The sequence below is a fragment of the Meriones unguiculatus genome, chromosome 21 (assembly GCF_030254825.1).
Source record: "Meriones unguiculatus strain TT.TT164.6M chromosome 21, Bangor_MerUng_6.1, whole genome shotgun sequence".
NCBI classification, from domain to species: domain Eukaryota; kingdom Metazoa; phylum Chordata; class Mammalia; order Rodentia; family Muridae; genus Meriones; species Meriones unguiculatus.
The window spans coordinates 42836879-42857023 of NC_083368.1; the positions used below are offsets into that span (position 1 = coordinate 42836879).

General features: G+C 39.1%; 1 protein-coding gene across 2 annotated transcripts; it reads right to left on the reverse strand.

The window, feature by feature from the left end:
• Positions 1-6774: 6774 nt before the first annotated feature.
• On the reverse strand, positions 6775-12061 carry Gpr85 (G protein-coupled receptor 85). Of its 2 annotated transcripts, none has more exons than XM_060373738.1 (2): positions 11858-12061; positions 6775-10407 (listed from the first exon to the last, which is right to left on the reverse strand). In XM_060373738.1, exon 2 carries the CDS (start codon positions 10235-10237, stop codon positions 9125-9127), a length of 1113 nt encoding a protein of 370 aa, XP_060229721.1. In that variant the 5' UTR covers positions 10238-10407; positions 11858-12061; the 3' UTR covers positions 6775-9124. The 2 variants fall into 2 exon arrangements, with proteins under 2 accessions (XP_060229721.1, XP_021485320.1); XM_021629645.2 differs by lacking the exon at positions 11858-12061 and adding an exon at positions 11586-11795.
• Between the last annotated feature and the right edge of the window lie 8084 nt (positions 12062-20145).

Sequence of the window (20145 nt, forward strand, 5' to 3'; positions counted from 1 at the left end):
CCCACCACAAATATGTCTCTGAAACACTAAGTTGCATATCTAATTTGCCTTATGATAAACACACTGTGTTTGACCATTGTTATCAATGAAAATACAATTTTTTTGTTGGCTCAAAGTGGAATAATTCTTTGTTGAATATTGAGAATGTATTTTGCATTGTAAATATAACTTAAACTGATCTTTAAATTGTTGCTCTTGTGGTGATAATGGTGGTGGTGGTGAGTGTGTGTGTGTGTGTAGTGTATGTGTGTGGTAAATGTGCACATGTGTGTGTGTGTGTGTGTGTGTGTGTGTGCATATCCTGATGACACAGCGGGATCTCAGTGCCCTCATCTATCACTCTCTCCTATATTCCTTTGAGACAGGGTCTCTTACTGAGCCTGCAGTGAGTCTGGCATTTTGTACTCCCCAGTGATCATCCTGTGTCTCCCTCCAACAGAGTGGGGATTACAAGTCCCTGTGCAGCTATGCCCAACTGCTTGTGTAGTTGCTGGAATCTGAACTCGGGTCCTTATGCTCTCATAGGCAGCATCCCTACCCACTGAGCCATCTCTCCCATTCTTAAACTGATGACAACGTAGAAAAAAATTTCCTGAGCAAGACTCAACACAATAGAAACTGTCTCATTTTTGTACTTTCTGAAAATGACAGATTTTCATGCTCACAGTGTAAATACAAAACACTCAAACTAATCCACTGAAGAAAATGCTCCAGACCTTCCAGGCATAACAAATAACAGCACCACAGAGAAGAACAGAGCTTCTTTTTGCATCAAGAACCAGAGTTGCATCATGTCTGGAGGCATTGGTGCAAAATTGTGCCGAATATCCAGTGCACTGAAGTGTACGAGGATCATGTAAAAAAAGGAACATTTATTCTCTGGAATTATGAAAACTTGGCTGCAGGAACATTTTCTCGTTTAATATACCAGATTTGTGTCAGTACCTAAAATCACTAGTATGATACAACTCTTCCACTTTATCCACTTAAAAGTCAAAACTTCATAAGACTCAGCAACATAAAATAGTGTTTTATAATAATTAAATCATTTTGCTGCTCCCAGTAAGAAGCATACGTTTAAAAACTCACTGCTACTTCTAGACATTTGATCCAATCCTTCAATTCGATAAAAAAATTATTATAAAACACCTTTGTGATGGCTTGCCTTTGAAAGGCAAGGTTCTTCATGCAAAGTGGATACAGCAAACACAGATACAAAAGACAAATCGTTCTATGACCATTTTTACAAATCTGAAGACCAAAACCCAAGCCAATACCAGATTTATTGAAAGGATTTATTAAGAACTTTGTACAACTTTCAGTACACAGTAGGTGCTAATGAAGTATCTGTTCAAAGGTGGGTGGTTCTGAAATCACAAACTGTGGAAGTATTAAAATATCTTCCTAGATTTTATGCCTTATGTATTGGAATAGAAATTAAAGCAGGTTTGGCTCTCTGTAAAAGAAATCCATGAATTATTTATAATTGAGGACAGACCATAAAAGGAATAACAGGGCACAAATATCCATAATTTGGTCATTTGCAATGGAAGCAGAGCATTAGATCTGTCTGAATAAAATTAAAAGTGCTGTTATGAAGTTAGCACATGAATAAGGCAAAAGCCTCGTGAGTGTTTTAATGTGGTATATATAGATAGTATCCAGTGTTGATATCAATAAGCTGGGATCAGCTTGGGCCTTCAGCTGCTTAGGTAGAAACCTAGTTAGTTCAAATATTGTGCAAAGGAAGTGGCTCTCAGTGGACTACTGCCAGTTGTGGGAAGCTCTGTTGGGCAGGAATAACCATGACATTAAATGTCCTGGAAACATCCATGACCCAGATAGATCAACTATAGATTTTTCCAAGCCAGAAGAATTTCATTATACAGTGAGAGAACTAAGAGGTCAAGAGAATTGATCATTGCTTATAGCTGAGCAGCAGACCAGTTCCTAATGCTCAGTCTGTCCCCTCTTGTCTGACACACAGGATGATGAAATAACATCACTGTTTCCTGAGACCGCAGAAGCCACTGTGTGGGAGCAAGGAGGAGCAGTAGCACCTACCACTTTAGAAAATGGACTCACCGTGACTATCACTGCTGAAGTGATCAAACGGAGGGAATGAAGCACACTGTCACAGGAACAGGGAAAATGGGCAAATCAACAGATCAAAAGAGGGAGTGACAAATAGCTAGTTGTATAAGCAACAGTCCATAAGTCAGTATATAAAACTATGAGAATCACCTGGCCCCATGAATACCATATAAACAATACTTACAATACCTACAATACCATACTCTTTCTGAATTATCCCCTTACTGAATACAGGTCTGAACACTGGCCTGAAAACTAATAAAATATGTGAGGGCAGGGAAATAAATGTGCTTAGTTGGCATAGGGGCTACACTAGAAGGTAGACCTTAAAAAAGCCTGGAGAGACGGAATGAAAGGATTTTATGGAGCCTACACCAGCCAGCTATGTTAACATCTTCCCTTTTGAGAATCTGACAACACTTATATAGTACAGAAAAATAGCCAGATCAAGGTAAAACTGTCCACCTGGTGTGAGTTGTGTAACCCACTTTTAAAGTCTGAGCAGTGTCCTTCTGAAAAGTCACCTGAAAAAAACATCCTGATGGATTCTCCTCTCTGCAGTAGCAGGATCCTACATGAAAGCAGAGACGGGTTTCAGTAACCTAGTACTCTTGTTTCTTTCAGAGTCTCTGTGGGAAAGGAAGGCAGGCAAGCAAGGTGGAGCGACATTCCAAAGGCCTGGAGCTCTGACCGCGGTGCTCCCTCTGTTCCCTGTAGCTTCTGACCAACATGCACAGCAGCAGCAGCAGAAACAACGGCCACAGCTACCATTAATGAACATACATAGAGGCTGGATAGTGCATGAATGAATGTTTAGCTGGACTGAATAAGGGTGCTCGACAGACATCTTTGTTTTTACTAACTTGTGCAGGTTACTTAACTCTCTGTTTCAGCTTCTAAATTTACAAATTATAAATATTAATAGCACCTACTTTTCATAGTCAAGTGAGTTAATACTAGAAACATGTTTAGAATATTCCTGGGTAAAGTAACAAGCTGTTATATTTCATCTAATCTTCAAAGCAAAAATTGAAAGTTAATAGTTGATCGGATCTTCTCCCCCCTAATTTACAGACAAGCCACATTGAGACTCAAAAAAAGTTAACTAACAGTTTTAGACTACAGAGCTCATAAAAGACAAAATAAGGGCTTACATCTACAAACGTTTTGCTTTTCAGCTACTCCACCGTGCTGGCTCACCCACAGCTCCAGCTAAACCACATAAACTTTGATTAGTTTAGTGCTGAACACATCAGGCTTTCCACATGTCTTTTTCCTTTGCCTGTCTTGTTACTCCTCCATCTGAGGAGCTTTATTAACTCTGTCAGGCCAATGAGATTAAAATTACCCCGCAAAGCCTGTTCAGTTGCCACCTTTTCTCTCACCTCCCTTCTCCCACCTTCACAGAGTTAATTGCTTGTCTGTGTTGTTTTAACGCTTATCTCAGCTGCCTCCCTTACAACACTTATCACATTGTCTCATCCTCTGTTGATGTCTTCAGTGTGAGATGATGAAGTTCTTTGCAGCATAAAGGAAGGTGTATTTAAAAGGATAGGCTCAGGCAGGGCCTCACAGGGATGCTCTCACTGAACTTCTCAACAGCTCTGGAGTTCATACTCTATTGTCATACCATTTCTATTGGTAAGTCACAAAGGCAAAGTCACTTAGCAAAGAGGCTGTCTACAACGGGGCATAATAAATGATTAGCACATTAAAGTTATGCTTCAGAAAATAAATGCTTAGGAAGAAGATAGGAAATTTATTTTCCTGGAAAAAAAATCAGTATTGAGTTCAACAGCTTTTGTTGGGAGAAAATGAAAAATGTTTATTCGCCTAGTTAATCGTTTTGTTTTTCCTTTTTTTTTTTTTTTAAGTCTTTAAGAAGAAGCAACTGGTTAGTTCTGGCTTCTTCAAGTCTGATTCTCAATCCAGCTTTAGTGGTTTTTGATATTACAATTCCTTGTCTGTGATATCACACATACCTTGCCTCCTCATTCTATAACTGATTATGAGTACCCATATCAGTTAAATGCTTCAGTATCTTACTACCTATCAAACCCTCACACAACATGTCCTGAATTACAATATCAGCTTTACAATGGTGTTGACAATCTAGGACTTCCAGCACTCAGAGGATGACGTGTCCTCAGGCATCAGAAGGAGCGGAGGGATGGCTGTGAAGGCCAGGTATGAACTTCCAACCTCCAGCTGACCTGTGGCTTCCTGGAGGTCTGTTTGTAAAGACACTTTGAGGGAAACGTCTTCTGGATTTCCTCTCAGAGCCTTAGAGGGTCTGCTGCTGGATCGACTTCCTGACTTAAGGAGATGAAACTGGCATTAAAAGCCTTTTAACCCACAGGGTTTGAGCAGCTAATGGACACCATCCTTTTGGTGGAAGGAGATGCTACAAAAGCTCCTTCCTTTGCTTAAAATCAAGGCTTTATTCAGGTAACATTTTTTTTTTTTCAATTTAGAGGCTTTTGGTTTTACTATTTATTTTTGGAATCTGTCACATTGCATCATGAGGCAAAAGATTTGTCAGTCTGGTTTACCTCAAACCTCCCCTATGTTGCTCCTTTTTTAGTACACTTTTAGCTTACTTGACAACTTTGACTTGTGGCAAAAACAAGCTGGCCATTTATAAGTAGTTTCTTCACGTTAAGCACTGTGCGGGCTTTGGAGTCACACCCCAATTTTGAGCAATTCTATCATTTTAGTGTGAGCTAGTGTCTGAAAGCCTAGGAAAGCCCCAAATCAATGGCTTGTCCATAACTGAGAAGATCAAAAAAATTTTTTCATTAAGTTACAGATAATAGAACTTTAATTTACATTCAAAATATTAATAAAAGTCTATTACCAAACACAAAAGTAATGTATTTGTTTTTTCATGGAAAAAGAAGCTCACAAGACTTGGAAATCATAAATAACTCAGACTCCCACACGTTATTTTGATTTCATACCACCAGCCAATGTTTGAAACACATGAGTTACTATTTCAGCTCTCTTTTTTAAGTATGGAATTGATATAAGATGGAATTTTGTGTGCAAAGAAGCTATAGTCTATGCTACAGATGGAATAAGAAAAAACAAAAGGACAAATTTGTCTATTGGTGAAGATAGAGAAGTGAGGAGTTTGGGTTCAATGTACAACTTCCCAGAAGTTACCCCAGTAACTGTGCAGTCTGTTAGTCATCGGAAGTTAAAGGACTTAGCTGAAAGGTATGTGTCTACATAATTATAGCTGTATTTCACTGTACTTGCAATGGAAATGACTGTTGAACTACAAACCAACTTTTCAGCGATAGGGCACCCAGGAATTGAATTTTTAGCCCAATAAGGAGCAGTAGAAACCTAACAGGGGTAGAACACTTTAATATATTTTTTTTAAATGCACCTCATTTTACATATTGTTTCTCTTTGGTTGGCGCCAGGAAAGACTCCCTGATAGTATTTACTAAAATGCCCAGGGGAAAGTCTGTCATTTGACTGTGCTTTCTTTACTCAGACATGTTCATGGTGATTTGGAAGAAGTATGGTCATGTGACCATAGCAGAAAAGACTCATCGCCAAGTCTCTTGCAGGAATTGAGTTACATCTGGCGGAAGTAAACAATTAGGGCACAGTGGCATGGGGAGTGACTTTACATTTATGTTTCTCTGTGACTTTGTGCAAATTGTTAGCAACATGGAAGCTATTTTCAAAACACAGCATCAGTGGTTCATCTAAGCATGAGTGACAGGATCCCACCTTTCTTAGGATTTAGCAAACGGTTCCCTGGAGTTGGGGGAGTATGACATACAAACGATTCCAAGGCAAACCAGGAGATGAGGCCTTAGAGAGAGGGTGGAAACACTCAGTTTGTAGTCACTAATTCTGACTCCGCCCCAGGAGTGTTTACTATCTCAGTGCCCACAGCTCAATGTGACACCATACCTGACCATTCTTCCTTGGGTGTCTAAGCTCAATGTGAGATCATTCTGACGTGTTTTCCATAGTGCTCACAGCATGAAGCCTGGAGCCGAGGACAATTTGCTGAACAAGTGAACATATGAGCAAACTACTCAGATAAGCATCCATAGAAGAGTACACGATAGGAAAGGCGGCTATATCAAAGTGTGAGCAATGGCAAATCAGTTAACTCTATAGAGAACGACAGTGTTGAAATTCAATTAGCTAACATCTGAAGAAGATAGTCAATTGATTTTCCTACTTACAATTAATGTTTTTCAACTGTAATTAATTTTGCTTTTTAGCTCACGCCTATGTAGAAAACCACACAAGCTACTCACCTCTGTCTGCCTTGTCTGGTCTCTACATAGGATTCCACAGTCACAAACACATAAATCTACTGTGTACAAAATGAACCAGATGGCAGAGTATGGGCATATCCACTGAAAAATATTACCACTATGATGGAAACTTTTCAGGTTGAATTAATTACCAACTGTTTATATTGACTTTTGAAGTGGCTGCTAACATAGCTAATGTGTTTTGATCATAAAGACGCTGGAAACTACTCTTATTTTTTATGATTACTACTATTACTTCTTGACTTACAAATTTGATTGATAACTGCATCTCATCCACCACTTCAGCCTTCACCTGCAAATTACAAGTTGTTCAAGAGTGAGAGTCAATAGAGTTAGCAGTATTCACTAATCCCCCAGGGCCAGTTACTTAGAAAAACTAGGTGGAGTCAGACAAGTTCTCTTGGCTTTCTCTTCCTTCCTAACACCCCCACTCTCTTAATCCATACCTGTTTACTTATCAAAATAATGTGAGTGTGGGTTGGTGAAACATATGCTCACTGGACTCAAGATCACTGATAAAATTTCTGATTGATATTCAAAACTTTAAGCAAACTCCTCCACGTAAATAATCAATGCCATATGCATTTCCTGTAAATTTTGAGATGCAAACATGTTAGCAGACCATGTTTTGGTAACATTGTTTTTATTTTGGTTTTGGTGATGGTTTTGGTACCAACAAGGAGCTTTTTTGCTAGATCCACCTCAATGCTATGCATTAAACTTTGTCTCAGATCCAGTCAGCTTTGGTGTAGAAATGAGGTTAGAATGCTCACTAATCATGGCTTGAGCAACACTGGATAGTTGCATAGACAATTGCAAATTTCAGTTATTCATTTTTCTATTTGTATTAAAATTCCATTTATAGAAGTACTATATCAATGAGAAATTCTATTTCACCAGGTTCTTAATCTTATTTTTCAAATACAAAAGCAAAACAAACAAACATCCTTCCAGAAACAAACAAAACTATGCAAAGCCAACAGAACTAATAGCAACTTTCTCTGAGTTGTCATACTGCTACTGCAAGCCATTCTTCCAAGTAATAGATTTAGAAATAAAAAATTCTACTGTACACTAAAGTGTAATAATTATATTAAAATTCCAAACCATTAGGCATGTAATCATTAGCAAATATTACCGGCATATAAGAATAAATAAAGGGATGGATTTAAAATGCTACCCAATAATGCTTTATAAAAATCAAGTTGGGTTTATGTTGTCATTCATACATTTCCAATTCCAGAATACAGTAGCTACAAAAATTTAAAAAAAAATCATAACAAAGCCAATTTTCTAGTTTGTGCTTGTTTGCTAGATTAATGAAAATTATATGCCAAAAAATGTAAAATTTACTCCACAAAAATTAACAGGCTACACAGATAAATTTGGGCAAATGCAACTTTATGTTGAAGTTCACACATCTGAAAGAACGAGACTCACAGAATCCGATGTATTTCCAAAAATACCAGAAATCATAGTATACGTTTTCACAAGGTAAAACTGAAATGATTGAGATGAACAATGCACGGAATGTGCAGAAAGTATAAAGAAGACTGCGCCCTCCATACACCAAATGCTTCACAAATCGTGCCGGATGTCATACTAAGGCTGTGGGCTCCCCTGACAGCTGACTTACAATATAAACACACATCAGCTGTCTGCATCTTAGATCACACTGGAGTGGGTAGCACACCTCAGAAGAAAACCTCATTATCCCAGTGATGTGCCCCTTAATTTCCAGACCATGTGAGGAAAGAGGGGAAGTACTCAGTGCTCTTCCATGCACTTCCGGATGAACAGCCCGGGTGGCCACTGATTCAATGCCTCTTATCTATTTGCTCCCCTGCTAAAGAATGTAAAGGATACTAGATAACCCTTTAAGGCAACACGTGTTTATTCTGCATTATTAGAACTGCTCATCTGTGGTCAGTTGATACCATCATGTTGCCTCCAGACAGATATCTAGCATTTGTAAAATAGAAACAAACTTGAAACTTTTTTTTTTTTTTTTTTTTTTTACTGAATCAACAAAAAACACATAATACAGTTCAATGCTAGCAATTTCACTGGTAAGGGAAGGAAAGTGGCATTTAGAAATAGCAATATATTAATACAAAAAAGGTAAACTCTAATTGGAACCGATATGCTGCTTTGGAATGCTCCCCCAAACTTACAAGGCGTGTTTAAAGTGTTGTACCCCAATAATTCATGGCACATCTTTAGAGGATTACAGTACTGTTAAGTCCCCCAGCAGTGTAGTCTTTGCAAAACAAAAATAGTATGAAATGTTTTTAAAGTCTTCAAACTTCTAAAATTAGCTTTTATCAACACATTTACCTCATGTCAACTTAATTTATTAAAATGTCCAATGCTAATTGTTTTTTTTAAAGTTTTTTTCATATGTAATGATATACACAGCATTTAGCACTGATACTTAGCACCTGCTACTTTCATTATCTAGTGTTCAACCACAGAAAGAAACTTAGGGCAGTGGTTCTGTCCTTTCTTAATTACAAACCTTCGCCGGCAGCCAGCAGGATCACTCTGAGATTTAAAATAGGATTATAGGTGAACTATTGCAAAGACTGCAGAATGTTGCCCAAATCCTTATAACTGCTGATCCCATCCTTGATTTCTCTTCTCAAGACATGGCTACAGGCCACCATCGCTTAGCAGAGAGGGTTAGTGTTTCACAAGGCTAAAGATTTACAGACGCTCTCTCATATAACACAGTAAGGTTCCCTTGGTAACCTGGATTTTCTGCAGTAAAGAAGGGTTGTGCTGAAACAGCGCCTCAGCTCCCTGTTGGAGAAAATGCAGACAAAGGGATTGATTCCTGCTTGGGCGAAACTCATCCAGACAGCGGCTGTTAGAAATCCCCCTGGTACTACAGGCCCTCTTGCAAAAACTCTCCAATAGCAGGCCACCAGGTAGGGACCCCACAAGGTTAGGAAGAGGAAAGTCATTATATAGAACATTCTGCTGATTCTTTTCTCCATTTTGAACTCATCCAAGACCAGCAGCCGTCTCCTGCCTGTGGTATTTGCGTTTTGCCTGATGCCCAGCAAGGTGGGTGGTGTGGGACCCCTTCCAAATCCTGCTAGCCAATTGGCAGCTGCCTGGCCACTGGCTCCAGGGCCATGAAAGGTCCAGTTCTGGCTGACTGCTGCTACAAACTGGACTGGCTTCATTTTCCTTCGATCGTGGACAAAAAATATCAGCTTGAGGTAGACAAGCTGGGTGGCTAGGAGGATGAGAGCGAGGAGCAGCATAAATCCTAGGGAATCGTTAGCCCTGAAGGAGCGGTGTTGGAAGGTGCACTGATCCTCCTCCCTAATGAACGAGTAGGTGCCCACGTCTAAAACTGGGGGGAACGCCATGGCCACAGACAGAGTCCACACCATGCAGATCACAGCCAAACACGTCCAAAAGGTCAGCCTCTTTGTATAGAAGCGGTGATGGGCAATAGCTAAGTACCTGGTGACGCTGATGCAGAAGAGCATGAAAGCAGTGTGGAAACAGGACAAAACCCCCAGAAAGGCAATCACTTTGCAAGTCAGAGTCCCATAAGTCCAGGTAGAGCCGTTTTTGACAGAGTTGAATACAAATGGAAAACAAATTGCAGATCTGAGGATGTCCGAACAGCACAGATCCAGCAGGAAGTAGTAAGGAGCTCTATGCAAGGTCTTATCTTTCACTAGCAAAATGGAGATCAGAAGGTTGCCCACAACACTGACTCCTATTATGAAACCCAGGGAAGTCAGTTTCAGAAAGGCTGTTAGAGGCGAGAGATTTTGCAAAATGTTGTCAGCTGCATGGCTATAGTTCGCCATAGATGGATGGAGGATATGGAAACAGCCTCAGTCAAGTCTCATGATCTAGATATAAGAACAAGGAAAAGATAGATCCATACATTTTACTGAAAATGTAATCCACAAAGAGATCTGATCCAATTTGTGGCCATGCTTCCTCCTTCCTTCCATTTCATCTGCCATCAGAATATCTGAAGAAGAAGAAAAAAAGAGAACTATCAGTTCTTAAGTTAACAAGCAATGGTGTCAGTGTCATCATAAAGCTGTTCCTTTATGAGGAAGCAAGTAAAGTTTCGATTTTAAACACTACAGTTTGCTTCAGCAGCAAATTCGAGATGTCAGAGTACTCGCTGTTTTTTTTGTATTCTGAGCTAGGTGAGTTTAACAATGTCCTTATTTTAGACACCATATAGTTAGATTTCCACAGCTTTAGGAGGGAAGGGAATAGATTGTTCCACAGTTGTAAAATATGTCAGCCCAAGAATTAATCACTAGCCTTGCAATGCAATCTGCAAGATTGCTGATAAGAGACAGAGAGGAGGCTACCCACAATCATTTGAGCCTCTTTAGGACCGTCAGTATTTTAAAGGAAGCTTCTCAGCCCGTATGCATGCAGAGAACCTCTGCAAAATATGTTTTTTAAGTCAAGTGCCACTGTTCATGCTGCATAGAGTATTTGTTGATTCATCTTGAAGCATGATTTCAACACCAGACTTCAAAATGAATAGAAACCTGTCCCAAGATTCGCTGTGATTTAATCTTTTGTCTTTCTCTACCCCACCCCACCCCCCTCCCTTTTGGGCAAATCCTGCCTCTTTTAAAGCTACATGATTATTAAAAATGATCAATGTAAATACTGGCCAGGGAAACACACCCAGAGGGATAATATGCACTTCCATTTGTAAACCTTGGCTGCCTGGATTCAAATGAATATAACATGAACAGGTTATTTCTTAGGCAATTAAGCCCTTCTCATTTACACTGATAATCTCTGTTGCAAATCACAAGTGGCTTTATTTTCAAACAAAATGCACACTGTCTCCTAGGTGCCTGCGAGCTGCACCAGGGAAATCAGTTTCCTCTGTTATTCCCACGAAGCGTGTTTCCTTTGCCACTTCTCACTTGCCTGGAATATGCTGATGGAAGCCCAGGCATCCGACGATGTTAATTTCCCAACTGGTACATCCCCGGGTAAATACCGATCGCATCATGCAACATTACGAAACCTGAAATCCACCACCCCTGGATTTATAACGGAGATGGGGGAGGGGTGAGAGCGAGAGAGAGAGAGCGAGAGAGAGAGAGCGAGAGCGAGAGAGAGAGAGAGAGAGAGAGAGAGAGAGAGAGAGAGAGGAGATGCGTTACATACTCGAAGATAGGAAGAGATTGCTTCTGTGCTGCAAGGGAAGGTTTCCCGGTGATTCGCAGTCTGATATTCCTCAGTTTTGCAAAGCTTTCCAGAAACCGAACTCTCAATAAACCTTACAGAAGATGCATTGTCTGAATGTACTTCCATTATGCAGTTTATTGTTTAAAAAAAAAAAAAATCCTCAGGGAGGGCAGTATCCCAGCGAACCTGCAGTTTCGTCAACACCGTTGCAGCCCCCTCCCCCAAACTTAACCAAGAGTATATCCTCCTACCTGTTGGCGTTGGATATCCCGACAGACTATAGCTTCTTCTTTCTATAAATTGCTGATTTTTTTTTTTTTTTCCTGAGTGCCTTGACTGAGCATCCAGGCAGGGCTCGGCGGCGCCTGCGCGTTGGAGCCTCCTTCAGCTCCAGCCGCGTCCTCCCCTGTCGCAGCGGCACCGACTCCCCCAGTAACGCAGGGGCCGCGGCGGCGGCGCGGTGGCGAGGGCGGCGGCGAGGGATGCTCCGGCCTCCCCGGGCCAGCAGGAGCCCCTGCCCGTCTCCGGAGCGGGCTGGTTCGCTTCAGCGTTCCTGTCCAGGCCAGCCGGCCCCCAATCAGGCTTTTGTTCCCTCGAGGCGGCTTCGGAACTTTTCCCTCCCCGCATTGGAAGTGGGGGGCTCGGGAAGGCTCTTCCCGGACCTCAGGCCCATCCTCTTCCCCTAGGGCAGCGCAAGAAGCCGCCGTGGTGCGGACGGCCACCTCCGCCCCAGCTGCCCCGAACCCTCGCCTTCCCGCAACATCGTCTTCCTTCCTCTGTCAGGGTGGCCCTGCTAAGCATTGGATGCGCCTTGAAGACTTCTTCTCGGATGATTTTCCCTGCTGATCTTTGATTTGGCACGTTAGCTGGGGAGAGAAAGGGAGAGATTGAAAAGAAAGAAAGAAAAATTAAGCACAGTCAAAACAAAACAAAACAAAACAAAACAGAAATCTTGCCAGTGGGGGAAAGGGAAGCGGGTTGGGCAGCCCTGTCTTTGTCAGTGGTCATCTGTTCTCGAGGGCACGCAGATCTGCGATTAAGGAAGGAGAAGCTGAGTTCAGACCACCAGGGCCAAAACCGTCTACACCCATTCTACCTTCTCGAACGTGACTAACGGATCAGGAGGACAAGAGATTTTGACATGGCTGTTTTCTCGTCCCACCCCGCCAGGCAACACGACTCCCCTTTCTCCTCCAAGCTGGGCTGACCAATAGGTTGCTGATGTCAAAGCGGTGGTGTGTATGAGTCTCCCCTTTCCTCTCCTTTGTTAATAGGCATAAAAAAGAAAAAAAATAATACGAGGAATATGATGAATGCCGGAAACTTACTCTAGTCCACAAACACCACATAGTCTCACACCTGGCGATTAGGAACGCCTCTAGAATCATCCACGTCCCGATTCTCCCATTTCCAAAGGCGTGTGTGTGTGTGTGTGTGTGTGTGTGTGTGTGTGTGTGTGTGTGTGGAAAGATTTTAAACAACTACCCACTCTCCACCCCTTAAAAGCTAGCAGGCACGCTTTCAGTAATTCCCCAGGTAAAACGTCTGCTTGTCTTCCTGCAAGCTTATTGCTTTATAATAATCTGTTAATGAAACAGAAAAAAAAATCTCTCTCTACAGTAATAATTTGATCTCGAGACAGCAGTAAAATACCTCATCGCTGGGTGGTGAGATTGTGACATTCAGGGGAAGTCGAGCCAATCAGCATACAGATAATATAGGTTAATTTACATATTGTATTTCTATTGGACACCTAGAGGTAAAATGTTTAAAGCTTAAACATGAATACTTCACTGTCGTGATGTCACAGTCGTTACACAAAGACCAGCGTTAGTAATGCTGAAACAGTGTTTAACTGGCCGGATTGAAGACTTTTTTAGCCAATTTAAAAAAAAAAATAGATGATTAGCAATAGTGGGGTGTGTGTGTGTGTGTGTGTGTGTGTGTGTGTGTGTGTTCCTTTAGGCATTTTCTTTAATTAGGAGAGTCAATCCTGCAACAATCCAGGAAGTAACTTGAAGTTATTTTCACCCAAGTAAGACATCCTGGGTTTTGTAAAACATGATTCAGAAGATCCCAAATGCATATGATGGGTACAACTTTTAAGTGATTTAAGTGAAATCTCAATTTGTTTTTATGAAATTACAGATTAATTTCCAACTTCTTAAATTATATCTCAATGCAGTTTTCAAAGAATTATTTACTGAACTTTTAAGGTTAAAAAAAATAAACTATACAAAAAAAAGGGGGTAATTCAAACAAGTTTACTGAATATCCACCATTGACCAGATAGATGTTAGGTTGTTCAGATTAGGAAAAAGCTTAAAGGTAAATGGAAGGGGGGAAGTGCACTGCCAGATGGCAAAGGAATGATTTATTCTGGCAAAAAGTAGGAGGGTAAGATCTAAGGACTGAACTAGCCTTATGCTTTAAGAAGCATATATTGATTCCTTAAAGATAATAGAAAGGGATATTTATGAAATAGTCTTTTATACCAACTTTCATATATTAGAGTTCTATTTTTTTTTTTTTTCAGTTGAGTACAGTTAACTCACTTCAGGTTTTTTTTTTTTTTTTCTTTTCTTTCTCCCCCTGTGGATGAGAATGCCATTTTCTTGCCTTGCAAGGAGCTCCAAAACTAATGAGATCATTTTCAATTTAGTTCACTAATGCTACAGGAGAAAATGGAGGATTTTGTATCTTTCAACAGTAGGGATTTTAAAGGTATGTTTAAAAGCTGTCAAAGTTTCATATTATCAACAAGTTCTCAAAAATATTTATGTGTATTTATGCTCACATGTAAGGTTACTTGGTCACAGCTAATTTCTTTTTTTTCAGTCCTTGTTTCACCAAACCTAAAGAAACCTATTTTCAAGTTAAGAATAAACGTAAAAAGCAAATGCAGCAAAGCACTTTAGATCCTAATCACTGGGTTTGAAGGATTTTAAAGGGTTTCCAGTTAATTTGTTTCCAGGAAGATTGGGGAAATTTGCTTATTTTGGTCTTTATAATCAATAGAGACAATTTTGTTTTAAAAAGAAACTACCTTCTTTTTGGAGTTAATCTATTTCAGATTTTTGTTCTGTGGTAGTTAGCTTCATTATGGGCACAGTGGTTTTATTCTATGGGTTTCTCATGTTCAAATCTATCAGGATTTAAATTCATGGAACAATAGGCTGCAACAAAATATCCTTAAAATGATATCCAGCTGTTCATTTAAAATATCACTTTTCCCTGCTTATAGCTTGTCATTAAAGCTTTAAAATATGTAAATTTGGGGTTCTGAACTAATGATTTTTGAAAGCTTAATTGATAGGAAATGTTCTCAGCGACCCTTTTGCATAGAAACGTTTTCTGATAGATTATTGAGAAATAAAAGCTAACCTGGCATAAGTAATTGATAGATTATACATTCATATTTTGCTCCTGTTTTTCAGAATCTAGTGGATACAAACCAGCAGACTTTTCCACAGTGATCTCAGTAGTGAAAAGTTTCTGGGCATTGCACTTACCGTCTTGAAGATACAATGCTGGACTCTAGACCTAAACAATGACCACCTTATTTTAAAATTGTGCCCCAGGAATTTGAAATAACCACAAGTGTGAAGATCTCAAACAATGAATGAGATTTCTTCAGAATTTAAATGGGTCTTTAGGAAGATTAAGAATCTGGCGTATATCTTTCCAAACCACTAAGAGGTTCATTTGTCAGGTTTTCTTTCTTTCTTTCTTTCTTTTTTTCTTTTTCTCTTCTGCCACACAACAGGGTTCAAAGTGCTACTATAACTCACTTTTAATTTTAGAGCTAGCAAATTTCTTCTCGGTTTAAGACACAGGCTTTTGAAAACTCAGCAATTTGCTTTCTGTGACCTTTACTTAGGAAATTTTCTTCTCTGAAAAACTTTTAGATTTTGTTTCCTTACATAATTTATCTGATAAACGTTTGTCAGGCTGGTTCTCTGTGAGACACAGGAGTAGATTGTGAAATAAAATGAATGATCAGTGGCAGGACTAGTCTGCAGGCATCATTCTAAGGAAAAGCAGCAGAAGCGGAGTGAACTGAAGCACAGGAGTGGGTCGGCCGGGTCTGAGAAACCAGAGTTAACTCTCATACTGAATAACTGTGAGAGAGAAGAACTATTCGCTGAGGGTGGCAAAAAGAAAAATGAAAAGAAGACGTTGTTTCAATAATGAAAACAATGAGTTATTTTAAACATATGGGATGTGAAATGCTGGTGGGTTATTCCAAATGCTAATGTCCTTTATGAAGTCAGAAGTGAAGACCTAGTTTAGGAAGTACAAAGCGGTGACAGTAGGGCAAGCTAAACTGACTGATGGCATTGCCAGTTGAGAATTTGGCAAGAGAATCTCTCATTCTCATTCTGCGTAGTTTAAAAAATCTGGTGGTGATGGTGGGGACATTTGAAATGTACTGGAGAAATGAAAAGACAATTTTAATGTCATGGATACCTTGGGATACAGACTTTCCATGAGTTGTGGTAATCCATGAAAATTATGATTGAGAACTTTAGACGGATGGTGAATGAGAAGGTGGTAAGGTTAGCAATCTTTGAGAGATAAGTCTGTGTGGATTAGCAAGCAAGGACAGTCTTAAAGGCTTCTAAGGTTACATTAAGAAACTGTTGTGTTGTTAACCACAGCACTGTCTTAGTGATAGGGTTTTAATGAATTCTGTTGATACTTTATGAACAAAATGGCAGTTATTTAAACAAATATAGTATGCCTTCTTCTTCAAGAAGTCTTGAAAATGTTTAGATTGTAGATTGTGTAAGTTATGTCCTGTGAACGAGGGGAGCAAATACAAGTTCCCTATAATGCCTGGTGCAATTTCAGAGCTTAAAGAAACAGTTCTTGGTCTATTATTATACATTGGTCTGTATTTTTCCACCCCACCCCACTTTTTAATCTTAGCTAGGAAAAACAAAATGAAGAAAAAAAGAGAGAGAATTACAGTATGATGTGGTATGTGTCTAGAGGAATGATAGGAAGGAGAAGCTACATGTTGGTAAAATGACTAAGGAATGCAAAGCTAATTTAATAGTCGAGTTAATGGAGAGTCATACATTTCTTACATGGATTATAAATTCTCAAGGAATAAAAATGTGATGTAGTTTTAAGATTTCTAGACATGTAAGGACTTCTTTGTGTGATTATTCAGAAGTTACCTCTATCTTTCAGCGCATTGAGGATGCTATTATGAGTACCAGCGATGTGATATTGTAAGCAGATTATGATTACCTAAGCTTCTGCGGTGTTTAGCTTTTTGACAAATGGGCATAATTAAAACATGCTGAAAGTAAAAAAAAAAAAAAGCAGTACTTTCAGCTCTCATAACGTCATTCTGTCTGCCTAGATCTGCTTTCATCTTTTATGACTAGTCTTTCTTTTACATTTCTCTGAACTTTTTGAAACTTTATATTATCTCTTTGCAGAATTACAACTTTATAACAAAAGGACAGTTTGTCTTTTGGGTTGAAAATGTATGAGTTAAAATATTATAAGTATTTTAATTTTGTTAACCTTTGTTAAAAAAATACTCTCTTATCTATTTAATTTTGTATCAGAAATGACTTTTATTGAGACGAAGTCTCTGGGGCACACAATTTTTTTTCTGAGGCCCAAAATAACCTGGGCCAGGGAATGAGCCTACTACACAAAGGTGCTCTCCAGGCCCTGCAGGTGTGCTTGTGAAGGGCTGGAAGAGGAAGTGGAGGAAGCTCCAAGAAGGCTCCATGTTTTTCTTAATTGAGTAAAATTGGGTTACTTACTGGTATTTAAGATATAAAGTTGTCTTGGCCAAGAATTCACTCTGGATTTAAAGTTCAGTTTGCTTTTTTAACATTATTACATAAGCTGATTTCTTATCTGCATTAATACTCAGCAATTCTTATACCAATTTCTAATGTCTCCTATGCAGATTATAAGACAAGAGCAGATATTTTTTTTTTGTTTCTTTATCACTAAACTGGTGTTTGAAAGCAGCAAAAATATATTTATAGTCTCGCTCTGCCTTTCTATATATGATCATTAATCTTTTGATGACAGTGAATCAAACAAAACAAAAAAGCAAATAGAGACACATAAAAATTTCCACTCTAATAAATCAGCACAGAAGTGAAAAGCTCAATAATATAAAACATTTAAATGATCATCACTGTTTAACTAAACATTACAGTGAACCATAACCTGGTTTAATATGCAAACGAACCTAAGCCAATATTATTATAACAAGGTGACAAGTCTCAGCCAATGTCAGAAGCTGAGCTTCAGCAAATCGTGGGCTGCCAACTGCTCAGACCACATTCAAACAGGTAAATGCCTCACTGCACTGTGCAAACACCTGTGCCACAGCCAACCAAAACATTTGCTCCAAGCACTTCCTTCCTTCTATCTATAAATAAGAACAGCATACCTAGTGTAGATTCCACTGAAGCCCCCTGGTTCTGAGCACTGCTCAGCTCGTGAGTTGTTTTGTTTTTTTTTTTTTTTTACTCTCTGCAGACAAACTTTGCTAACTTAACTTTGTAATGGCTTTCTTCTAATAATTTCTGTTATAATTTTGTTTGTGAATTTCTCATAATTATCAAAAAAGGGGGGTTGAAATGGAAATTGCTCATTTAGCTACTTGTAAAAAGATGATATGACTCTTACGGTGGCAGGACAATATTTTCTTGTGCTTTATTTTCCCTTTGGAAAGTATTCTCCTTTCTTTACCAGGCATAAATTAGAGCCAAAGATAAAGCTCTTATATAAAACAGTGCTGATTCATTTTATTAATTAAGTATAGTATTAAAAAGCTGCCAGCCAAATCACTCTTGAAGTCGTGTTAGTTTGAACAACGGCCAGAGCCGATGATAGAGTTCATAATCTTTGCAACAGGAGAGTACAGAATAGTGTTACCAACTGAAAACAGGGAAGCAGGTCACTTTAAAGAGGCCCCGATGACTAAGAGTGGGTGCATAAATTTCACTGCGTAATATTCTTTATGACCGCCTTTTTTTTTTTTTTTGCTTCAGGTTATTTAATGTAGAGTAGTTTGTTGGTATAATTTTTTTTTTCGGATTTAAGTTATTTATTTATTTATTTATTTTGAACTTTTTTTTCTCCATCCAATCTGGAATCACAATATCCTGTATTGGCAGCTGGTATGAGATTTACAACAGCTGTTTTCTGGCATAGCTATAGCCAAAGTTAAGTTAAGCATTTCCATGGAGTTTAAGGAATCTTGCTACCTACATGAAATTATGAAAAGTGTGACTTGTGTGTAGAGATTGGCAATATGAATGTGTTATGTTCGTGATCTCTAGAATCTGTTCTTCATGCCTCTGTTGACGAGGGAAGGGCCACTGAGCCAGGCTTAGAAGAGGGAGGTCGGCAGGCCTTTTGCATATACACTATCGATTTCAGTTTACTACTTACTTTTTTTGAGACTCCCGAGTGTGTGAGTGAGTGTGCCTCTCATTCTAGTGCCATCTCTTGGATTCTTTTCCATCTGTTGGTTTTCCTTGTCCAACTTTAATGTGTTTTTGCTTTATTGTATTATATTTTTATTTTGTTATGTTTTGTTGCTATCTCTTAGAAATGAGAGACACAAAGGGAGTGATTCTGAATGTAGACATTCTGGCTGTTCTAGTAGTGTGGAATTTTCTCCAGTAACTATGGGATCATGCAGTACAGATCCAGAACCACTGTCACTTTGTTCCACTGGTATAGAGATGCAGGTCGTAGTAAGCACCACATTGCTCCTAGCATAGTACTTTTGAGGAAACATCGGGCTCTTGCTTTTGATTTATAGATCATTGAACTGAAAATAATCCTAGCATATAAAATTCCCTCTCAACTAGGTATTTACTAGTTCAAGTAAGTCCTTCATCAGGTTTGGGGGAATGTATTGCTTAGCAACACTTAAAGCTCTTTTACACATGTTGCCTTCTTTTGCACCCAAAATATTGGCTAGTTCTAGCTTTAGGGACTAACTGAGTTCACCTGTTGACTTAGTCCAGGAAGCATTTGTCTGTTACTCTTTTACAATGCTTAGTTGTCCTTAGAGCAAGCTATCAAGTTGCCCAGTCTGCTCCATGCTTGCAATTTAAAGAATTCTAAAATTTTATTTTAAAGCACCCTTATGAAAAATGTCTGTAAAATGCATACAGAAGACTTGGAACACTAGACTTTACTTTCCAGTTAAGGATGTGTTTGTTTGCATCCATGCACTCTTCATTCCTGTAAATTCTAATGGGAATTAAGAACAGAAATCCTTGGCACTTGCTTGAGAGACCAGGAATCCTGCAGAGACAGCACTTTTGTATGTAGCCTGTTTATAATCCACTCTATAAATGGTTTGGTTTCCATGCCATCTGGCACCACATAGGTGAGAGATGCTTTCTGGGGTTTCATGATGAGTCTTATAACTGTTCTGCAGAAGAATATGCATAAATTGACATTTGATGAATAGATAGACTGAAGTTTGTGTTACAAAGATATCTTCCAATGATGTTTTCTGAAAAATCAACCTGGA